General features: G+C 30.7%; 1 protein-coding gene across 3 annotated transcripts in view; it reads right to left on the bottom strand.

The window, feature by feature from the left end:
- The window catches only part of LOC122522892, a 58,167-nt gene extending 35,742 nt beyond the window's left edge, over nucleotides 1–22,425 (bottom strand). Inside the window, exons 1-2 of one of the 3 annotated variants that reach the window (XM_043644257.1) lie at nucleotides 22,118–22,425; nucleotides 19,369–19,746 (exon numbers count right to left, since the gene is read on the bottom strand). In XM_043644257.1, coding sequence (XP_043500192.1) covers nucleotides 19,369–19,620 — 252 coding nt within the window. In that variant the 5' untranslated portion in view covers nucleotides 19,621–19,746; nucleotides 22,118–22,425. Of the gene's footprint in view, nucleotides 1–19,368; nucleotides 19,832–22,117 lie in introns of those variants that run through there. The other 2 variants (XM_043644256.1, XM_043644255.1) reach the window with 2 other exon arrangements.
- Between the last annotated feature and the right edge of the window lie 3,356 nt (nucleotides 22,426–25,781).

The following is a 25,781-nucleotide window of genomic DNA, read 5'->3' on the forward strand; positions in this document are numbered from 1 at the left end:
AATACCGTCGGAAAACTTTTCCTCTTTCTCCCGTCATTACATCTTTTTCTCTTATTTTCTATTTTTTCTTTTACTCTCTTTTCTTCTTTTCTCTCTTGCTCTATTTTTTCTATTAAATCGAATATATGAGATGTATGCAAACGTACAAGTAAATAGGTCGATAAAATACGAACGGTAGTTCGTTTATGTATCCTTCTTTTTCTCTTTCTTTTTTTTTAATCTTAATTGCTAATTCGTTTAATTATAAAAGAGAAGAAGATAGAAAATAAGTTCCTATCTTAAAACAATTTTTCTTTCTTCTTTTCATTCGTACATATACATATATATATATACACGAACGTGTAACTATTTAAGCTTCGGTGTGTCTCATAATATCTTCCTACTGTCGAGTTCGGTGGACGTGTAGTAGGAGGAAACGAATAATTCTCATCAAGCATTCCTATTTGCGGCGATGTTCCGTGTCGTTCTTTTGCAGCTCGATAAATTATTCGAACTTAAGTCCCGTACCTCGACTCGTTTGAAAAGAATGAAACACGCTTTGTCCATGCTGAAATTCTTATTAAAGCCGTGGGAAAAATTTTAACCGAACTGGGGGAGAAAGTAGAAAAAAAGAAAAAGAAGTAAGAAAGAAAGGAAATGGAGAGAAAGAGAACGAGAACGAGAAAGAGAGAGAGAGAGAGAGACAGACAGAAAAAAAAGGAGAAAAAAAAACAAAATTGTGCAAATATCATGTAGAGAGGTTTATATGCGAGAGTTAAGAACGAGATAACATTACGCTATGAATAACGGAACGGAGAACATCGCTCGATAAAAAACAAAAAAGAAGAAGAAGAAGAAGAAAAAAAAGGGATCCACCTTTTTTCTCAAATTCACTGGGATATACATAGAGAGACCGATATACAGCATCATTCCCATCCATATATGTATATATGTAAGTATGTATGCACGTATGTAAAGCAAAAAAGGAAACACTCGACCACGAAGTTTCGTGCTTACGTAAAAACAAAACGACAAAAAAAGTAGAGTAAGAAGAAGAAGAAGGAGAAGAAGAAAAACGAACGAACGAACGAAGATAGGAGGGGAAAAAGTAAAGTAAGAGGAGTGAGAGTGAGAGAGAGAGAGAGAGAGAGAGATGGGAGGGGATGAATTGGGGGTTGGAAGAACACCCTGGTTTTCAAACTTCCTCCCGAGTCGATCTTAACTTCCTTCGCTTGTTTCGTTATATTCCGTGGGTGGTTATGAAAATGTAATTTTATATATAATAAAAAAAAGAAAAGAAAGAAAGAAAAAAAAGGAGAACGCGCGAAGTAAGACAGAATAGAAAAAAAAAATAAAAAGAGAAGAATAAGAACGAATGAAAAATTAATTGCGAAAGGGTGGACGGACAGGAAAAAGTTTTGTAACGATCGAAGAGATAAAATCGATTCGTTTCTACAACGTTTCGTGATATTCCGAATTCTCAACGTGAAATCCCAATAACATAAAGTATTCTGTAGTATGTACGTATATATGTAATAATGTATCTATATATGTAAGTACGTATCTATGTATGTATGCATGTATGTATGCATGTATGTATGTATGTATAAAGGAGGGTGACATAGAAACGAAATTCTACCAGCTGTGGTATACTACACCTTTTTCGATACGATTCCTGAATACCAATCATCGTCTCGTCCATCAACGTCGATGACTCGGATGGAAAGATCAAATGTATCATTCTTTTACAAAAGGAAACTTTATTTATTTCTAAAAGAATACTTGACAAATTTAGATTTCCTGCTAACTTATAAATCGATACGTTTGTATGAAGTAAGTCGTAAAAAAATTTCAATGAAATATATTCGAGAGAAAAATGATTAAGGGAATTTTTTAAATTGAAAAAAATTTGGTGATCTTTAACTGTGTAAAAAGTTACCGATTTTTTTTGTAGAATAAATTTTACGTTTCATATGAGCTTTATATTATACGATATAATATAAAGTATATGAAACCTAAAATTAAAAACCTAATAAAATATTGATACAACCAAGTTATAATCCTATTTTAGGTGTTTGTGTATATTAACAATTATATAAATAATATTAATAATATTACTGTATAAATTTATATATTATTATTATATATATTATTTACTATTATATATAAATAATATTAATAATATTACTATTAGAAAAACACACAACAATAAGAAATATAATATTTACAAATATTTTCATTGATAATTCTCAAAATAAAATTTATTCAATTTCAGATTATTGAAACCTTTTTATATAAATTACTCTTATTATCTATTAGCTGAAAATTGAGAACAATCGGTAGGATAACGTAATTGTAGAATTCAAGATAATACTTGTAATTTTATATGACGCCTAGAATTTATTTTATTTTTACTTTCTCTCTTATTAGTTGTGTCATTCGTAGAAAATACATATCTCGTGTTGACGTCACGGCACACGTATCAACAGCACGTGGATATTATAACGCGCAACCATGCATATGCGGCGACAGATGCATATGTGCAACCGCACATAAGATTGTGCATACAGGTGCATAAATCGCGAATATATCTTGCGCGGTTCTCACTCCTGTTATCTCTGAAACGTGGCTCTCGCTTTCTTTATCCTTAGGAAAAACACACTGACCCTTTTTATATATATATATATATACATGTAGGTATATATATATAAAAAAATGTTATCTAAGCTGACGACATTCATCCAACGTAGTTTTCACCATGTAAACTATACGAAACGTACCCAAAGCTTTATACATACAAAGAATCTTGAAAATTTAGAGAAAAACATTATTCCTTCTTATTTTTCGAAAAATTATAATAATATTTTAAATCTCATTTTTTCTATTTGTCAATTATATTCTTAAAAAATTAAATTAATAGGCACCCTTTGTCGAATACGATACTTAATCGATTTTAATGTCTACATTTATGTATTACATTTTTAAAAGTACAAATAATGTATCTAAAATTGTTTACCAGAATAAACCCTTAAAAAATTCTTTTCTTACATACAACGTAATTAACACTTTAACCGTTAACAATAATATTATTATATTCTTGTCTTCGATGTAATGATGCTTATAAAACTTGACCAAGAATTTTTCAACCACAATTTTAGAAATGAAACGAATAAGATAGAATAAGGGGAAGGAAAAGGGGGTAACGAACAAATACGAACAGATGGTACGAAGGGTTTCATGTAAGTCGCAAAAGAGGGAAAATCTACGAAGAATCGGTGGATTTCTAAGACTAACGTCTGTTATGATAATAATGTTGGAAATTCGTGAGATTCGAGTCGTAATAAACGTTTGTAATAAATGAAGACGATATTCCACCAATTCTCTCACCACCACCACCATCACCACTACCACCACCACTACTACTATTCCTAAGGAACGAGAACGAATCACCGTTTATCGCTGTTCTACTTTAGTTTCGCACCCTTCGAAAAGTTAAAGTAACTTTTTCTAACCACAGTAAACACCGATTGCGTTCGGAACACCCGAACGCTCAAACTGTCCTAGAACTTAGCTTACTTTACCTAAGAAATGATACTAAAAGCAATTGCTTTTAACTGAGATTTAGATCGAATACTTTACTAAAATAGATTGAAATATCTTATCCGGCAAATGAGAGTGCTTTATAACTTTTAACGAAAACAGATAAGCGTACATTGAAAATTACGATATTACGATCTATATTTTATCTATACTTTACGAAACTACGAACCTTTTTTAAGATACTTATAATGAATACGTTTTAATACTATGAAGAATCATCGTTAACCGTTACTTACTTTATTTTGTCAATTTTATTATAAAACATTTTAAACATTTGTTTCGTAACATTTGCAAGATTAAAAATATATTTCCTGATAATATAATAGTAAAAAAAATCTTATTATTTTTATATAGAAAACATTGCCAATGTTATTAGATTTATGTATTGATTTTTATAAAAGTGGTAGGTCAGTTAAGGTGTTAAATCAATTTTTTTATCTTGATTTCGTGACTAGGAAAGACTTGTATATATGGGCAATGTGGAGTCTCTAATTTATTGTTCTTAAAATAAAAAACAATATTTATTAAAGTATTTATATTTATTATATGAAATTCTTTCATACTGTATATAAAATAATGAAATAATTTAAATCTATCTTTTTGTAATATTTATGAGAACGAATGACACGCGAGCAAGCATAGGTACTTTATAACAAAACGCGAATTATTAATATAATGTGACCATATTTCAACGTGCAGTTTTATTTTTTAACAATTACACACAAATTAAGATAAATTTATTGATTTTTCAGCTCGAGAAAAAGAAAATAAAAAAAAGAATAGATTTTACTTATTCAATATTATAATTTGGAATAATATTAAATTGTATATAATTTAATCGATAATAAGCAATATTTTCTCATGATTAATTTGTCTTTTAAATGTTACCCATAATTTTGATATTTTATCCAAACACGTATACGCTGTATTTACAATAACGAGTCACCGCTGTTCGTGACGTTAAATAAAACCATTTTTAGATTATCTTATAAATAATAATAATAATAATAATAATAACAGAACTAAAAATAAACTTTTTAATAATACAAATTATTATCATATTTATCTGCACAAAGTTATATATTAGTATATTAATTTATACAAAATTGCAACGTTGACAATAGGTGCCATCTTTTATCTTGATTATATACCATTAAATATTATAATAATTTCATAAAATAATCTTACAATTCATGACAATGTATAACGGTTTCTCTTTTCAACGAAGATGTCATTGTATAAATGAAATTGATTTACATTCGTGAAAAGGCGCGCAAATTCGCACTAGAAGCTTGCGTGATTCTGGCTACTTTGATAAAGGTTCTTTAATATGCTTTCATTGGCATACCGATTATTATATATATTCATGTATGCACATATATATATAAATATATATACACACACATGTGTATATATGAGAACGTACTTATATACTTAGAAAGCACTACATAGAAATTACAAAAACGATTGAAGCGTACGGTGACCCTTTCTCTTGTACTCTTCTTATATTTTCTTCATAGACTTTTTGTCGTATGTCGACCGAATGGCTGACGCGATAGCAACGAAAACTAAAAGTACAAAGATTTTCTTCGGATTTCCCCTTGGAATCTAATTCGTTGTTGAACGTACGCAGTCAACGTGAAATGGCTTTACGTGAAACGTTAGCACACAAAGCTATTATTTCTCTCTTTCCCTCTCTCACTCTCTCCCTCTCACTCTCTCTCTCTCTTACGTTTTTTTATACCTTTAAGCGATCGCTTTGAAGTCACTAAAAAATATATTGCTACGTAGACAATATGTATTACGATTTATACCGTTTTGTGCGTCCAAGAATTTATTTAATATATATATATATATAAAGAAAGAGAAAGGAGAGAAATTAATTTTCTAATACATTTTTAAATCACTATGTTCGATCGAGCTACGATGAATTTTTTGATTTCACCAGTATACGAAAAATTAAACGAAAAGAATTTCATAAAAAAAGGAAAAAATCCAACCTTCAACAACAACAACAAGAACAACAAAATAACTCTCCCACGATAATTACATTCTTTCTATTACTATTTTGTATTCGACGAGATGAAAGACAACGAGAGAAAGAGAAAGAGAGAGAGAGAGAGGGGGGGAGGATAGCATGATACAATCGTTTTCCTATTTAGCACGGAGAAATCAAATCAACATCCGGTACAGCCGCAATCGTGACAGGAGACCTACTATGTACATTTTTTTTATTTCGCATTGCGTGCGAAAAAGATACACGAGTGTGTATACACGGTGCATGCAGCATGTATATTTCGAAATAAAACGAAAATTACTGAGGAAAAAAGAAAGTATCAAAACAACACAAATGTTTATTCGCGATTTAACACATTATAGGATAGAAATAACGAGTAAAACATTTTTTTTATTGTAATCGAAAAATAAAACGCGTCGCGAAAAGAATATAATGAGCGAGAACGGTTGTGTTGACAGTTTCACAAAAAAAAAACTATTAACTGCACATTTAGAATTAATACAAATTTTCGTTATCGAATCCACTTCTGTGGCCAATACTTAATTATTTAAATTTAATATTTATAAAATTATTAAATAAGCACAATTTGAATGACGATTAAATGATAAATAATTCGACAGTTATATTATTATTGCATTGTATGAATTTTTGTCTACTTTTTGTTTTTTTTTCTTTTTCTTTCTTTTTCTTTTTTTTTTAATTTTGTGCATCACGAAAAAACCAATTTATTAATAACCCCGTACGAATGTTTTTTTCATTTAGTTTAACATAAAAATCACGAGGAAATCTTCGGAAATGTGTTTAAACCGTTCTGATGAATTTCTGTAGCTGGTAATAGGCGGTATTTAACACATGTATAATTGCTTGTATACAGCGAAGGTAGGCCTAAATTGCAGTTGCAAGCATATTGCTATGGTCTGCTCGATACAAAGCGCATCCAACCAGTCAACGTTCATGCAGGCTTATCGGTTGGACTATTGCATGCCGTTACCGATGTTACTGCAACGATTACGGATTATTTGTTGCTGACGGCGAATTAATCGTTGACCAACACCTACGCCTATACATATATATATATATATATATACACATATACATATAACCATAGAGAGCGGTTATCTGCTTTCGAACATCGTCGCTACGATAACGCGTTATCTAATGTAAAAAATCACACTAGAAATTAATCTTCTTGTTAAAGGTATGGCGCAATTAATTATTATCACAACGATCCCGTCAAGTACGGATTAATGGGAGATATTCATTATCGAATACCGCGAAGTGGCTTGGGGTTATCACGCTCGCGGGGTTACTTGGACTTGCAAGAAGCGTGGCTAATTAATTGCACGGTTAAACGCTGAACCAGCGTTAAAACGTTCGACCGAAGAATGGCGCGTTACAGTGAATTAGACAGACGCAGTTACACCCTTCCACCCCCACAACCCCACGCCACCCAACCCTTCACCCCTACCGCCACCCCCACTTGGACAGTCTCATAAATTGCTTCGCACCCATAAAGGACTAGCTCCTCGTTTATCATACGCTTTCTTGCCCACCATGTCTCCGACACGGCATCCACCATGTGAGAAATATATGATACCAAGTAGTACATCGGTATTGCTTTTCAAAAAGATATTCGATAAAATAAAAATATTCACGTTTAATCGTTCCCTTATTTCCTTTCAACAATTCCTCTCCTCCTCTCTCTCTCCAGTAACATCAAAGTTATCGTATAATCTCGTTTGGAAAGCTTACGCTCGTCAATGATTACATTTAAATCACGGATATTATTGAAATATAAATTGCCTTGTTATTTTAAAATAACAAATGTATCGTATATTACACATTATAGTCGTGAAATGATAGGAAAACATTATCGAATCAAAATTTTAATAACCTACGCGAGATTTATTATCTGATCGGACTAATCGAGTCTTAGATAAAAATGGTTAAAGTGAAGATGATGCAAAAAAGAAAAAAAGAAAGAAAGAAAGAAAAAAATGTAATAGTAGCTTAAAAAAGGAACATTGTCACGTAGCATATTACTTCACTCTCTTGGCAGAAAATGCGTTATGTGTATGTATCTAAAGGTGGGCATCATAAATCGTAAGAACATCCGTAAACGCCGGCCACTTCATTTTTCATCTCCTTTGCCTGTCTCTCCGAGATGATACTACACGAACAAACCTATATATGTATGTAACTATGAACCGCGAACGTGATGATCTATTCTGACGTAACTTTGAACTGACGAGTTGTATAATACTCACAACATTTCATCCTACTCTTTGTACTTTTATTTATTTAACCCTGTTTTTTAACAATCAACATTTTTTTTAATTAACAAACATTTATCGCTTAATTTATATGGCTAAATAATATAGCATTCTCATTCGTACATATTTTTATTAATTCCATTTAATACGATTTTGAACAAATATAAATATTCTATTTGAAGTATTAATCCTTTGTTTATCATAACTATGCATTCACAAACAATCAAGCTACGAATACGTTATCAACGTATTGAATAATTATTACACGAAAATCACTTTGTCAAAGAAACAGTATGGTAATTAAATTTTAGTTGTATTATCTAAAGTATTGATAGAAATTAATGATAATTATACGGGATTTATGTTAATCAAATTTAAGAACATCTTTTAATAATAATCGTCATTAGTACACTATGGAAAGAAGGGTTAAGTTACGCTTCAAGTCAATGATTTTGTTTACCTATTGTTAAAGTAGATATATACAATATTTAAAAATAACAAAATATTATAAAAAAATATATATTATTCAAGTAATATGATTAACAACTATTAATAAAGAAATACTATTGCAATGAGAATTCTATTTTATACATATATATTCAGAGAAAAATTTTGATTCGAAGAATTTATCATTTAACAACATTATTTCATAGTTAAACTCATGTAATAACTTTTATGAGAAAAAAATTAAATAAGCAATTTTTCTCTCTCTCAAAAAAAAAAGAAGAAAAAAGAAAAAAAGAAACAATATACGTAAGTTTATTACAATTTATTTTTATCCCAACATTATGGGCTGAAATTTTGTTAAGTTAAAATAACGGTGCACGGGTAATAAAGCCCCCACACGAGGAATTTAACATAAGAGATAAATTTTAAATGATTAGGAAATCCCCGAAGTAGTGCACAACGTTATAAAAATCTTTCTAAAATTCGATTCGATATTGTTATTTTTTTTCTACCAAAAAGTCATAACCGGAGGCAATGCGATAAAAGTTCGTGGATGGACAAAACAAAAAGAAAAAACAAACAAAAAAGAAAAAAAAACAAAAACGAACAAAAAAAGAAAAAGATGAAATCAAAATTCTTGTAAGAATAAAACAAAAAAAAAATCCGTCGTCCTGACTCTTATGGAATGAGTGGGTACAATCATAAATCGTACCAACATATCCGTAAACGTCCTATCCTTTCGTTTTTCATCGTCTCCTATTGTCTCCCAAGGGATACGATGATGGACTCGATGTATACACGAACCGACAAGAGGGCTTTAAAAAATATATATATACCACCCTTTTTTATATCCTGAGATCCTTCATTCTCCATTCTCCTTCTTTCTCTCTCTCTCTCTCGAGTGAGTGAATGTGCGTGCGCGCACGTTCGTTCGTTCGTTCGTTCCTTCCTTTTCAATACATACAAAATAATGAAAGAAACGCGTATGTGTATGTGTATATAAGTATATGTCACCCTTGCATGGGAACCCCCAAGTTTTCTTCGAGATCGATCGTAGTTTCAAAGAGCCGCGAAAGAATCATATAGGAGCCGTCGTTCGCACGCGTCAGATATTATCGTTCAATTACGACTCACGATTATATGCTCTCTCTCTCTCTCTTTCTCTCTCTTTCTCTCTTTCTCGTTTTCTTTCTTTCCCTCTTATTCCATTGTAAGTACTAGAAAAGAAGAATGCCGGCTATGCGATGATATGTTTTTCACGTGTGAAGCATAATCGAGCAATTGCACAATTAAATAAAAATGTTAAGGGTGTTTATCTTCATATAATAATAATACTAATAATAATAGTAATTCATGCACATATTTAAAAAGGTAAGACGAAATAATAATAATAATATCTATCATAATATTTGTCACAAAAACAACAAGAAAAAATATCCCACGTAGCATAGATAAAAGCTTAGAAAATCTTACAATCTGCCTTATACACGAACAAAAAAAAAATTTTATATATATCATCAATAGACGCAGAATAAAATGTATACAGGTTTCAGTCCGTCCGTTCCATGAAACATCGAAAAAATAAAAATTAGTAATAATAATAATGATGATAATAATTTAATACGCATAAGCGCATCTATTCTCGTGGTTGTCTCATCTTTTTCCCGTTTTATCCTAAAAACTCTCTACATTTCTCTTTCTTGTTCTTTCTCTCTCTCTCTCTCTCTCTCTCCCTCTCTCTCACTCTGTCTGTAAAGCATAGAGAATTTTCGTGTAATTAAGGTTGCTACAGAGTTATGCAGTGTTCAAGCTACGGAATGAACGTTCGTGCATATAAGCAGGTAGTAGGTACATGTATACGCGAGCGAGTTATGCACCAGGATGACTGATAACAGCGCGCACATTCGAACGCAGTCACGCATATTTAAGCGGTCCAATATCTCGCACATGCTGCATGGTAATTAATGACAGGTGCAGACTTGCCTCACCTAAGAGAAAGTAACGAACAAGGGTTGATCGATTTGTTTAACGTCTTTCTTTTTTTCTATCTTTCTTTCTTTATTTATTTATCATCGATTTTTGAATCGTTACGAAGAATAGAGAATGATAGAGAAAACAAAAAAAAGGTCTCCTTCTCTTAACACTCTTCCAACTACTTTTATAGTTTATGTCAGTAAAATGTAAAAATCACGTTGTCGGATAGGAAGAAAAAATTCAATGACATAAAATAGAAACATGTGCATGCTGCAGGCACATATCGTGGTCGTGCATAAGAAACTCTATGTATATGACTTTAGCGAAATTTTGAGCGACATATGACACGTAATTTCGAAGACGGAGAACACATTCGTAAATGCGTGCTACGTGCTTGCTAATCAGACAGAGAATTCGTCATAATCAATGACAATTAACGTATACATCGTCAAGATACGCGGTTACATGAATCTTATCCTACTCGTAGAAGAGGATATATAACTCTAACAAACTCGTAGAATTCATTTAACGTCAAAAATAATGCACGATATAACACGTTTACAACTTTAAAATATATATATATGTATATATCATAAATAAAAAGAAATTTGACATAGAAAAATATGAAAAAAGTTTCCAAGTTATCCATATAAGGGTTCCTTTAGAAAAATCTTTCGTATGACGCTTGTTATATAAAGAAGTTACATAACGTTATAACTTATAAAGAAGTTAAGAACGTTCATGAACGTTCAACACAACGACAATGACGAAAACAAAAAAGTGATCGAGTTTTAACCTTTTGACTGCTATGAACGCATATATGCGTTTGGTAAAAGTTGCCAGCGTGGTCTATAGACGCATATACGTGTTTGTCAATATTAATGTAAAATAATGTAATGTGTGTTTGCTTATTGATTATTCTTTTAAGTCTTATCACATGAAAATTATATTAAGAAATAAAAACTTTAATTATTAAATATAATTTATAATTAAATCTAGTGTTCAAATAATATCAATCTACGATAGAAACAATCGTACTAATAATAAACTATTCCGTCCCTAATTACTAACACTACAGCTAAAAATATTCAGCACTCAAAGGGTTGATAATACTTACGCTGATGTAATCGAAATGAGATTTTTACCGATGACGAATCGGCCTTTGTATCTTTTGTATTTTTTCTGTCTTTTTCACGCGAGGTTCTTATGGTATATTTCAAGTTGGAAATAAGCCAGAACGATGAGTAGGACGGACATTTGTGGTTAAACGGGAGTTATTTGAGATTTGACCGCAAAATCAAACAAATGCTCGAGAAACTAGTCAAGTTGGTAAACGGCAAATGTTTTATCAAACGATCATCCATCGCTAAAAGTTTCACAAACGAATATACATAGGTAGAAGTAATGGGAATGAAGTAGTAACAAGTAAAGAACTTATTTGTATTTCCGCTTTGTTATTGCCGGCCTTCTTTCCCTTCTATTCCTATTTCTCTTTCTCTTTATTTCTTTTTCTCGTTCGCTTATCTTCCAGTCCTATCAGTTGGCAGAGATTTTTGAGTGCGAAGATGTTTGTTCAGAGGGGGCCCATGGAAAAGCAGCAGCAGCAACACGGTAACCGTGCCGGTCCTACGTTTATGTAATATTCAGAAGTGTAGCTAGTGGTTATCCTAATTAAAATCTCCAGACACTCATCTTCCCGTTTAAATTCTCTCGAGGCTTTCCGGCTTTCACGATATTTTCCGTTTAAATTGACGCTTGGAAGGAGAGAGAGAGAGAGAGAGAGAGAAAAGAAAAACAAGAAATAAAAAGAAATCAAATTCACGGTCACGTTTCTTTGTTATATTTCCCCCCACCATTACCACCACCACCATTATATTCCCTTAATATCGTACTATGAGTATCTTATGTAATTTTAACACAATACCGTCTTGCCTTACGAATTATCTAGACTTTATTCATCGTTCCTATTAACGAATCATAATCACACTGTTAAATAATAATGTGCATTTTCTTTTTTTAAATAAATTTAACGACAATAATTCATTTTCTTTCCAGCGTAATAAGAATAAACGCGATTAATTGAATTTTTGTTTCTATAATAATCTTAAAATAAACGTTAGTAAAAAATATGTTGAAAAATGCAATGAAAATTTAGCGAACTAGCGAGGAACGTGCTAATGAAATTCCGTTTTCGGCTTTTCGGAACTTGCGTTAAACTCGCTTAAACAGACGTTGCTAAAAATGTTTAAAGTTTCGTAAACGCAAATACGCAATATATATGTATATATATATATATAAATAGATCTCCTTTTATTCTAACGAACAAGTCTTATCTTTTTCGTTTTGATAGTGAAACAGGTGGTAACTGGCCGAATGAAAGCCGTCGAGTGAATAATGAAGAAGGAAAAGGGCTCGGAAAGAGGACGGGAAAAGATCATTCAAGGGTGTATCCACGTATACACCACGTGTGTTTGTATTAACCAGAAATAGAAGGGAATGGGGAAAAAAAATAAAGTGAACAGAAGGTAAATAAAAAAAAAAGAGAGAGAGTAGAAAAGAATTAAAGAGAAAAAGAGAAAGAGAGAGAGAAAGAGATAGATAGATAGATAAATAGATAGATAGATAGATAGATAGTGAAAAGGAGAAAAACTCAGTTCCAGACGAATTTTAATGAAAATCTAGCCCTTTCCAATGTTACCTACCACTCGAGTTAGCTTCAGGCTTTTCGACAATTCGTTATTCGTAATTCGTTTTCGACAATACGTTCAATTCGCGTTTTATCCTATACTGCAGTGCATTAAAGTAAAAAAATAACACACGAAAAAAAGAAGAAAGAAAGAAAGAAAGGAACAATAATAAAAGGAAAAAATTATTAGAAGTAGATGTGAAGCAGACACTCGACAAACTGTCCCCACACATACACACACAAACACACACGACATACATTTCAGTACATACTACAAAGGAAGAAATCGTGTTAACGATTTGTTCTATCAAGCCGAAATCATTATATTTCGATTGCTCGCGAGAAATGAACTGATAGCGATTAATCTAAACTCACAATCAGTTAAACTTTAGTACACCATATCGTATCGACGGAAGAAAATAATTATCGAATGTATCTAGACTCTGATTTTCGATAATGATTAATTGAACGGACCCAAACTATTAATCGTAGATATTAGTTTTGTATAATAGATAACGTGTCGTAGACACTTCTACGAGAGAAAAAAAAAAACAACAATAATAACAACAACAAAAAAACGTTCGCGTACGTATAATGCAAAAAATGTTCTCTCATACGAGCCTGATGAAATTTGATTATGCAAACTTCGCGTCAAAAGCATTCCTCATTATGTAAGCAAAGCACATGTATTTCACGCGTGTACCTTAACACAGGTTTACCTAAATATTAAAAGCGTCCAACACATACATATATATATATATAAGCATGTGTACATATATATATATAAGCATGTGTACACGCTTCTTTATAAATGGAATTTTTTGTTTAACTAAAAAATGTTCATTTTCAGATATTAATAGCGTACATCGTCTTTTCTTATACTTTACAATTTTACAAAACTAATGTACATTTGTTGGCTTTATTTTTCTTTGTAATTCATAAGAGTAAATTCTTGAAAAATAAAAAATAAATCAAAAAAGCAAAGAAAGAAGACAAAATTCATCGTATAAATTAAAATGATTTTGTATAAATGAAAATAATTGTAATAAGAAGTATATTTAATAGCTCTTTAAAACCGTATACAAGGCTGATAACCAAACTGACATAGTAATTGAAGAGATTAACGCGATTATCTCATAACCTTTTGTGGTATTTGCAAGCTGAAAGCTAGTTCATTAGTCGCTTTTGAAGAACGTAGATTAAAGTACCGTCGTAGTAGAAATAATGCCCTCCTAACACGCGCAAACATAAAACAGACAAGTTTTGCAAAAGAACATACAATTTCATCAAAAGTGTCGCATAAGAGAACGATCCTTTGAAATAATTCTATTGTGATAAAAAATATTAAAATAAAGTGAACGCGTATGTTTGATTGTCAATCATGTAACAAATGAATTAATTCCAACAATTAACGAAAAGTAGAGAAAATTTATAAAGTTAATAAACATAACCGTATTATTCATTAATAAACGAATATAAACATTATTTGCATTTAGTGTTATATTTATAATACATTTGTTTAAACATTACATATCTATTATAATATACTTTGAATAATAAATAATTTTGAACCGATAATTACTGGACAAGAACGTTAAAATCTATCTATTGCAGTTTAAATAATCCTAAATATAAATAGAATGTGTACAAAAGTATTAGACATTCCTTAAAAAATTGTTAATTAATCGAAAGAAATATATATTGTGGTTTAAAAGAACACGGAATATAAGTTCGACGTGTTGTCTTCTTCGAAATTCACCATTAGACTGTCTCGTTGTCTTTTATGAAAGTTCTTTTATTGAATGTTGTTTATATGATATTCTTAAGACTTCAACGATAATAATATTCGTAATAAATAAAATTTCCTTATTTGGAAAGTCACATAAACAACATTCATTAAAAGAAATGTTAACTGATTTTCATAGAAGACGATAACTCAGTTCACTGTTTGATTTCGAAGATGACGGTACATCGAACTTATATTCTGTGCTATTAATTAACAATTTTTTAAAGTACGTTTAATACTCTTATGCACTCTACTTTTATTTAAAAATGTTTAAACTGCAATATATGGTTTTAACGTTTCTGTCCAATGGTGACCTGAGTTGAAATATTTCCATAAAATATAACATCGAAATTGTTTAATATTCGAAGTATATATCAATAAATATGTAATGTTTAAACAATGGTATACATTTTGTTTAATTATTACTTAATTATATCTGGCATATATTATATCTTATTTAAACAATTGAATAATAATTATTTAATGCTCACACGAGAATTTCGATGTTCTTCACTCGTCGAAAATACAAAATAATAACGTTTTAATATACATATTTCGATAACCGCAAGTATATAAAATTTTCGATCTTAATAACGGCGCTCGACAACTTCAAATGTAAAGTTTACCTGTAATCAGATATCGAATTAAAATAATATTATAATTAACTCGTGTTACAAGTTATTTCATTTTTATATAAACGCGTATTTCGTATTATTTTTTATTTAAACGCGTATTACAGTGATCCTTATATTAAAAAACATTTGACTAAAAATTGAAACAAAGAATGATTAACTGTTAAACATAAAAACCCGGATATTTCTTTTATTTTGTACTAACACATACGATTTTCATTGACTAACATTTTTTGTACATTTTTTCGTACATACTTAATTCACTTGTTATAAAAAATGCTTTCAAGTTAAGCTCATTAAACATGTAATAAATGTATACTAATACATTAACATCTAAATTGTTAAAACAATAATTTTCAAAGAAAAATTTAGTAAACGTAACAATATAAAAGCGAAATTAAATAGGGGGGGGGACAAAATAAAAAAAAAATAATATAAAATGACCAAACGGAAAATAAAAAATTGTTACAGATAAACGATGAAGAAAAAGTAAAGACAAAATTTTGTTTCGCACATTAAAATCACATAATACTTCTATCGTATGGGAGAAGAAAAAAAAAAGATGGGATATTACTTTTACGTCGAGATTATTCTTTATTTGGAGCGTCGAAAGTAAATCTTGTATGAAAAAAAAAATCGATTCGTTCGCGTTGATACCAAGTTGACACGCATCGACAGATAGATGGATTTATTCTTGTTTGAACTATGGACCTTTAAAATCACGAGTACGTGTAGATACTATAAAAGATCAAAAGAAATATATACGTAAAAACACCCGAATTCCAACCAACAAAAGTTAAATTCGCGAATACGTCTACTCGAATAACATGAAAATCAATTGTTGTTTGGAAAAATGTTTCTTCGAGATATATGTGTAACTTAACAAAGTAAACACAAACGAAAAAAACGATCGAAGAAAATTTTATTGAAAAATCTTATCCATCTGCTTGCTGGATGGAACACTTAACGACACAGACAGACGTGATGCACGAGGAGCTATGCGATTTGGTGATAATTCAGAAACCACGTTGTTGGCTGTCAACGACATTGACATGCATGTCACGTCATACTGGAATTATATCCCGTTACACCATAATGGTGACGCGGCCGAACTTGAGGTTACAACTCTAAGCTACAGGAAATGAAGATGCCAGAACCCATTTCCGCGTAACTACGACAGAGTACTTTGAGAACGTCAGATAAATATGTACTTAAGTACTTACTTAAGTACTTGAATACGATCCTTGCTCTTTTTAAAATGTGATATAGTCATGAATTTTTAACATAATGATTAAAACGATTTTTCAATAACTTCCGGTAAAAGAAAACTTATTCAAAATGAGATCGTCAACATATTACAAAAATATTTTATTCCAATATTTTTCAATAAAACATTGAAATATTTATCATCGCGTTTACATTAAACGACGAAAACTGAAATAACTTTAATCATTTGATTTACGTTTTTATACAAATTTTTATTAGATTATAAAACAAATGTATCATTTGTCCTATATCGTTGAATATGATATAGAATAACGCGGCTTAAGAGAAAAATTAACCTGATTTCGAATATTTTCTCTACGAAAATCATGTTTTAGCAATGTTTATTTTTGTGATATATGACGATCGAAGTATCTCGTATGGCGTTTTTTGGTTAAGGTAATTTTTTAATGTTATGAATGTTTAACAGAATATCTATTTATACGAGTTTGTTTCCACCCCGATAGATTTTAATTAATATTATAAGATGTTTATTATCGATTTAACACTTTTCCTTTCGGTTTCTTCGATAGACACGTTTTATAGAGAAACGATCGCACAATGCCACGGAAAATCGTGAATTGCAACGACGTTTACATCGAGATCGATCGGCTTTTATTCTTCAACAACTGTACTCGTCGCGTCGGTGGAAACGGTTACTCGATAACAATTGTTTGCACACTTCCATTTACGATCTGAATTTTCCATGCCGCGCTATTCCTCCTTCTATTCGTATGCCGGCCATTACAGTTGCCAACATAGTATAATAAATATCATGAACTCGATTTTATTCGCTATCGTTTCTTTGTATCGACATTATGAAAAGAAGAACAAAAAAAAAATACATACACATAAAGGAAGGAAAAATTTCCAAGTTCGTAACAGAGTTTAACTGTTTAACTCATTATAATACGAAAGCAAGAGTCTTTTTTGTTATCTATTAATTGAATAAATAAAATAGCAATTTTTGAATAGAAAGTAAATTGTCATGGTTGAATGATTGTAATTAACTATCGCAAACTTCGGGAACAAAGCTAAACTGTCACTAAATTTCTTTTTTATAAAAATAACAATAAAAACAATAAACGCACAAAACGAATAATTACGTTTTGCAATATTTCTTTTTATATCACACGACGATAAGATTAGAAAGTATTTTTTACTCGTACGTAGGAGTTATTGCGCGCGATTCTATGAAAATATCTAAACACCAATTTCTAAGAGAAAAATTGAGAAAAAAGAATTAAAAATAAAAAATTAAAAAAATGATACGAGTAGGAAAAAAATTTAAAGGAAAAACTCGACGTCAGTTGGTAACTTTATTGTCTTTGTGTATGGAGATATATATATATTTATGCGTATATATGTATGTATGCGTGCATATATGTACGTGAACAAAAGAAGACAAAAAAATTCGTTCGTTTTATTTTCGAATGAAAATTTCTTTGGGGAAACTGTACTAGGAGAGAGAGAGAGAGAGAGAGAGAGAGAAAGATAAAAAATAAAAATTTAATGGAAGAACAGCACACGGGGTGTTGGGGATCGATATCGAATCCTACTCTAACGTTACCCATCGAGATATGTGAAACGCTTTAGAAAAAAAATCTTATTGCTTCGATAAAGTTATCCTTACGAGTATCCTGTGTCGAATCATTTTGACCAAAGCATGCGGTAGTCTAGGTTGAACAGTTTTGAAAGCCAAGCAGGCCGATTTGACGCTCCATTTCGTTGCTTTATAGTTCATACGAAAAGCTTATTCTACAACCAACAACACCAAAACATTCTCTCGTCTGTTTAATGTATTCCTCTTTCTTCCTGTTTCGAATAATATGCAAATAAAACATTGAAATAATAATGATTTTGGTACAACTTAGAAGTTCTAATTTATGTATATTTTACGTATTTGATATATATATATATATTATATTATAAATATTATTAGATCGGTGGAAAAATAATTACAACTTTTTCGCAAGTATCGAATTAAATAATTTATTATATATATATATATAGTTAAAATATCGAATAATCGTTAAATGATCTCAGCATCGAGTTCTTTCTGCAGACCTCTCGAGTTGTATTACGTGGAATAATGCTACTATAATGGCACTTAAATTACTATCCTCATTAGTTAAGATACGTCCGCAACTTTCCTCATTGTTAAAAGCTTTCGTTTTTGTCACAACACTTTTTAATTCGTATTTTTAATACAATCTCGCTCGAATTTACTTTTGTTACGTTTAATTAATTGAAAAAATAAAAACAAAAATAAAAAAGAATAAAAAAACACATTTAACAATACCAAACAATGGAAACAATTATTAATTTCCAATTGTATCCCTTTACAATGATATATTATATGACTATGGATCACCATTGATAAAAATAAACTTAAAATGATGATCGATTTTAATATAAAAAAAAAACAAAAAAATAATAAAATGACCTCAATTTTATTGACACCAATTAAATTAAATAAATAGAAATGAAACAAAATGTTACGTTGGATCTCATTTACAGCTCTTCTATTCACTCGGAACCTTATCTATGACACAACAGAGACCACTTATCTTTTTCAACTTTTATATAATTAGGAGAAACTTTTTACTAAAGGATTATGTTACACATTTAATGATATTATACTACTTGGTTAATTGAATATACTTTATACATTATCATTATTATTATTATTATTGTTATTAATCACTTACTGTTCGCCTAAGTACTGTCCTGACCGTCTCAACTTCTTGTCTTGTCGGCCAACGTGTGTAAACGACGAAACTGAGTAGGATAATGAAAACACCGATCCAGATCGTCCACGCAACAACATTCTTCGTTCTGGCTAGTAGTTTCTGAGCAGTCCTTGTAGATATAACCTCTTGTGCTGGTATTTCTAGCTTTTGAGCTTTCCTTAAAATATCTTGCAGCCGACGCTTCGCTTGCTCCACATCACGTACCCCCATTTCCTTTATTTTATCGCCTCTCGATTACCCTTTTTTCTTTCTCCCTATTAAATCTTGATACCCTTTAATCGTCCTCTTGTTACTACAAGTAATATGTTTCAACGATAGAAGAAACTTAAAGAAATCCTAAATTTATCGCAATTCATATTATTCTATTCTGAAAAATCAATTTATTTTCTTTCTATTTTTTATCACATATTATTCTCTCTCTCTCTCTCTCCCTCCCTCCCTCCCTCTAACTGTCTATCTATCTACCTCTCTCTCTCTTTCTCTTTCTTTCTCTGTCTAGTTGTCAGGATTTTATTAAATTTTCTATTTCGACTCTTCGCCTGAAAGCCTCTCTCTCTCTCTCTCTCTCTCCTCTCGTTTTATTCCTTTCAAAAATCTCAATGAAAGTAATACATAAATGGAATGGAGATTCTTTCTGCTTTTCGTTATTGGATTAAAAAAAAAAAGAAAGTAAAAGGAATAAAAAAGAAGAAGAAAAACAATAATAATGAAAAGGATTTCAAGAAAGAAAGATAAAAAAGAGAATACAAATCAAATGAACTATCAAAGAAATATTTGAGTTTATCCAAAAGATCTCTCTGACATACAGCAGCAATTGATCTTTGATCTAATCATAACACGGAAAATCCATTTCTCGATCTTCGTCTGTAATCGATTTTGGAATTATACTCAGGACGCACTACAGTAATTACCTAACAATTCTGATATCGATCTATCTGCGAAGATAATGCATACGGAAACCCATTCTAATTTCCACCCTAACGAAGATTCGACCCACTTTACTCGTAACCAGGATTAAAGGTTCATTCTCGCGCGATGGACGCGTCAACGAATCGCGACGGGTGGTTATTGCGTTTAATCATTTTCCAATTCGTGCTACGTCGAATTATTATTTTTCGGGAAACACTTTTTAAAGTGAAAAATCCATATCCCCTTTTTTCCGACTCTTTCGATCAATATTTATATATATTTTATAGAAAATAATATGTGTTAGGTATATAATAATTGTGACGGTAATTATGATAGCGGTTTGAATTGAACAAAAAAAGAAAAACAAACAAAAAAAACAAAAATTCAACAACTTTGTCGTTTCATAATTTTATTTTATATAATATATATAATTTTATGTAGATAATAAATCGTATAAGTGATTTTTACAATTTGTTTTTTTTTTCACCAATCGTCATAATTACCGGCATTGCGTGTGTGTATACGTATATCGGATATGTGTCACCTAGTGTGACGATTTTAAGATTTTTTATTTTTATTCTTCTTCTTCTTTTTTTTTTTTTTTTTTTTTTATTTCTCCTTATTCTTTCAAGCTTTCGTTAGATGGCGTGAAAAAATCTTCGTCGAATCTTGAGAAAAAGTTTTTCCTTTGGAAGTTCGGGTAAAGAAAAAAGTAGAAAGCACGGTTTATACTCTAAAAGAACTTAACTCTCATGCACGAAGAAAATATCTCGACGATCAAAGAACGAGCTAACTGTGAAAGCGTAGCGAAGGAGCTTCGTTGGATATGTTCGAATATATATTTTCCATTAAAACTAAGTTTCTTAAGCTCGACGAGTTTTCTTGAAATATAGTATACGTATATATATATACATAGGAAAGTACCACCTAGTAGCAAGTATCGAAGCTGGAAAATTTACCGATTCTCATTAATTTTTACAAATCAACACGCGAATAAATTAGAGCTCGTTAATTAAAGTAAATACACGATCGTTACGATATTCGAAGTCTTGAGAAAAGTTTTACTCCGACGAATCTCCTCGATCCTCGTTCGAAAGAGAGGTTTGCTAATTCGTTAGTATTCCCTTTTCCAAAGACTAATTTTAAAAGGGATCATTTCGTATAGCTACTGTGCAAAAAACCCAGCCAATCCTATAAAGAATAATATAATGTGCCTCTAACAGAAACTGCCTGACTTTACTATATATATATGTATATATGTATATATTTTTCATCATATACGTACAAACACACATATCAAACAATTTTAATATAAATATCTATATGTTATGATTGATATAAATCGATATTGAGTCTTCGACCGAATAGTATACAAATACACGTGTCCCTATACGGCATATTAAATAATTATTGGTTTTATTAAAGTTAATAAATTCAAATGTTAACAATCGTTATTGACAATGGCTAAAAACGATGCGATTGAGTTTAAAATTAAATTTGACTTGGAGGGTACCATCGATAAACATATATTAATTACACATCATGTCTCATTATCGGCAAATGTAGATCTAATTAATTAACAATGTTCCTTTCACAATGTTCACGATAAATTAATTTTCAAATCTGTTATTAACAAACGCGCGGGTTATATTAATCGATCACTTTGAAAACTAAAAAATAATGATATATACATATACATATATATATATATATACATATCATTATTTTTTTATCGAGAAAGAGGCTTTTCGAATGAACGCAGAGCGAAATAGAAATGTATTTTTAATATTCTTCTTACTCGTTAAGATATTATTACTCTCTTCTAGTTTTATATATTTCAGACACTTTCGTTCATAGATAAATAATGCTTTTTTGTAATTTTTTTTTAAGAAATGTTATAAATTCCTAAAAGATATTATTTCTTGAAACTATTATTCCCGCGTATTCGCCATCACGACAGGTAGTCGTGCCTTTGTGTTATGACGCGTCATCGAAGGAAACATGAGAGAGAGAAGGAAACTATGGTGTGCGCAGCCTCTTGATGCAAATAACTAAAACAGTGACTAGTTCCCGATCACGAGCCGACCCTGGACGGGCAAGAACTGTCCGACCTCGACAAGGGTAGCTACCCTTATAGATATAAGACAGATAGCTTGCGCATGTGCACTAAAATATTGCGCATGCACGATTTAAACGGGCCGCACCGCATCTTCAACGTTGCAGATCCAAAGCTGCAGTAACGTTCGTGCTGCTATCCTTCAAAACAATGTCGCTTTAGTTTATATCATTTATTATGCATTATATTTAATATTTTATAAGATAAAAAAAAAGAAAGAAGAAAAAAAAAGAGAATTAAACAAAATGAAATCTTGAAACTTTCTCGACACTCCCTTAGACGAACAATTTTATCGGATTGATTTAACGTAAATCTTGGAAAAAAACGGTGATTATAAAATATATTAGCGCAGAAATTAATTAACGAGTTTTTTCGTTTAATTTCTTCTTTTATTTTCTCTTCTTTTTTATTTTTTATTTTTTTTTTATATTTCTCGTCAATTACAGAAATTCGAATGACAACATTTTTCCTTTTATTATTTCGTTTACTTGGAAATAAATATTCGAGATGCTTCGATATATACGAAGCAATTATTCTTCTCCGATCGTGCGATGGACAACAATAAGAGTTATAAATGCGTAAGGCCAAGAAAACGAAGGAACGAAATAAGGAAGAAAGGAAGAAAGGAAGGAAGAAAGGAAGGGAGGAAGGAAAAATAATATTTCTCATGCACAGATCGCGTTATATGAAATTGATGGTAAGGATTTCCGCGTGCTCAATCACCCGCAAAGATAACGAGATCGTTAATTAGCGTACGAGTTATGTTTTCACAAAGAGGAGAGGGAGTGTTTCTGAACAATGCCTGGTAGAGAAGAAAACAAACGTAAAAAGAAGAATATTTCTATATTGTGCATGTTTTAAACGGGGTAGTAGCTTTGTATAGAAAATAGAAAAGCGTAAACAATTCGGAAGAAGATATAACGTAAGAAAACTCGACGAGAGGAAGAGAAGAAAATAAGATAGTGACGAAAATTTGAACGAAAACAACTTGAACACTCTTGCGAAAAGGAATGCACTAAAGTTGGTTACTTACTATTTACCTATATATATACGATTCTCGTAAAGGTAAACGAGAAAGAAGATAACAGGATCTTTTAATTAGTGCGTGAAATATGACGGAAGTAAAAAAAGCCCGTGAACAAAGGTAAATGAAAGAAACAAAAATATTTGGAGCCTTACTTAGGTTAGACTTCGAAATGAGCAAATGTTTAAACCCTTAGCCGTTCGTTCTTCTTACTGTCTTTATTTTTATTACCAACTAGTATGAAAGTTCATTAAAAAATAATTAGTCAATTAAGGTATCTCATTTAAGATGCGAAAATAAAAATCTATTATTCTATTTTAAATTTATCAACTCCAATAACTAATTATAAAAATTTGGAAAGGTCAACCAAAGAGAATAGAAAAAAAATGTATGAAAAAATGGAAGGAAAAATTGAATGAAGAAATAATGACAATAAAAAAAATCATGAAAACTAATAAGAACGAGTGATGCGTGTTAAATGAGAGGAATTAAATAAAACGAAAGAAAAAAAAAAGAAACAGAAATGAAAAAAGAAGAAATAAAAATAAAGACGTGACAATACAATGTTCTCCAAGATAAAAGGAGAAAGATAAGCAAAATGAGTCGATCAGTATGCTAAATTCTAATCTAACAAAAGCTTAATCTACTGTGAAATCACGGCAGACAATGAAACCACATGTATCACAGATTTTGAGAGAGAGAAAGAGAGAAAGAGACACGCTCGATGATATAAAAAAAGAAAAGAGAAAGAAAGAAAAAGGGAAAAATAAAAGTAAGTAGATTGTATAAACGAGTAATACGAAGAAAGAAAGAAAGAAAGAAAGAAAGAAAGTCAGTGTGGAATAAGTGGCGGAAAGTGCGCGAAAAAGTGGCACACTGGAGTTACCTTGAATGTAAACGAGCTTCATCGAGTTTAACGTTTCAGAAAAAAGGAGATACATAAAGAAGAGTAATGTAAAGTAGAAAACGATGCTGGTGAAAAATCGGAGCGAAAGGGGAAAAAAAAGAAAAAGTAGGAATTACGATGATATAAGCCTTCGAGCGATCTTTGGAATAAATATTATTTATTTATATTTTTTTTTTTTACATTCATCGATCTATTTATGTAAATTTTTATTGCTAACAATAAACGAAAGTAATAATACTTATATATATAAATAAAAAAGAGCAAAAATAATGGATAAAGTAATATCGAAGAAAATAAAAATGAAATTTCAAAGCGAACACGATCATCTTGTTTCGATCATGGCCAATATCAGTACTCGAACGAGTCAAATAGTTTGTCAGTAAAGTGCCAAAAAGATCTACGACCAGTTGAAACGAGTCTTTATGCGTTCTAGACGGTCGTTTATTACCTAGAAAGGTCGATGGATTGAACAGAGTTAGGATAGTTCATTGAACACAGTCTGGAGATGCCTATCGTTCTAAAACATAGTATTGCGCGTACTTTCTTCTCCGTTTACCCTACTATACTCTATCTTTGTAGTTTTCTATCTTCTTTATTAAAAGATACAAATCTTAAAATATATATATATATATATATATATCTTTTCATATAATTATATAATATAATCTATGTGTATCTTATATACATAAATCTTAAAAGATATATTTTAAAAAGATTGATCAGAAAGCAAAAGAACAAAAAGAAAGTTTTACGTTTTTATCAAAAACGTCACGATTTATATATCGGATTGAGTAAAAAAGGAAAAAAATAGAAAATAAAGAAAAAATAAAAGAGATAAAAAGTAAATCGTGATGAATAGGAAAGTCATACGGTTATGCTCGTAATATAGAGAAAGCTTATTGTTTCTAAGAAAGCTACGACTTATGCTAGGGTGAAAAATATTAAAAATCATAAAGAACTTATGCCGTTATCCTTTTCGCGTGAGAATAGATCGTTGTCGTTTGTGTGTCACGTATGGCTCGTGTATTATTGTTGTACACGTACACTCTCGCGAACATATGTATGCACGCATACATAGTGAATTGAGAAGACTTGGCCAGCAAGATAAGAACTTTCACGAAGTTTTAAAAAGAGAAAGACAGAAAAGCGAGAAGAGAAGACATAAATTTTTTTTTATTATCAAACTATAACTTCGGTAGAAATGATTCATACGTATGCAATATGCTATCACGTTTATATATTTATGTGTGCATAAGTTTTTAAATGATCTAATAATAAGAAAATATATATTACATGAGGAAATGGCAGAAATATATATATATAGAACTGTAAGCGAAGAAATTTGTTAAATGTAATTCATATCTTACGAATGGATATGAAAAGAGATTTGTAAAACGTAATTCATATTTTAGAAA

The sequence above is a fragment of the Polistes fuscatus genome, unplaced genomic scaffold (genome assembly GCF_010416935.1).
Source record: "Polistes fuscatus isolate 324 unplaced genomic scaffold, CU_Pfus_HIC Scaffold6, whole genome shotgun sequence".
In the NCBI taxonomy this organism is placed as follows: Eukaryota; Metazoa; Arthropoda; class Insecta; order Hymenoptera; family Vespidae; genus Polistes; species Polistes fuscatus.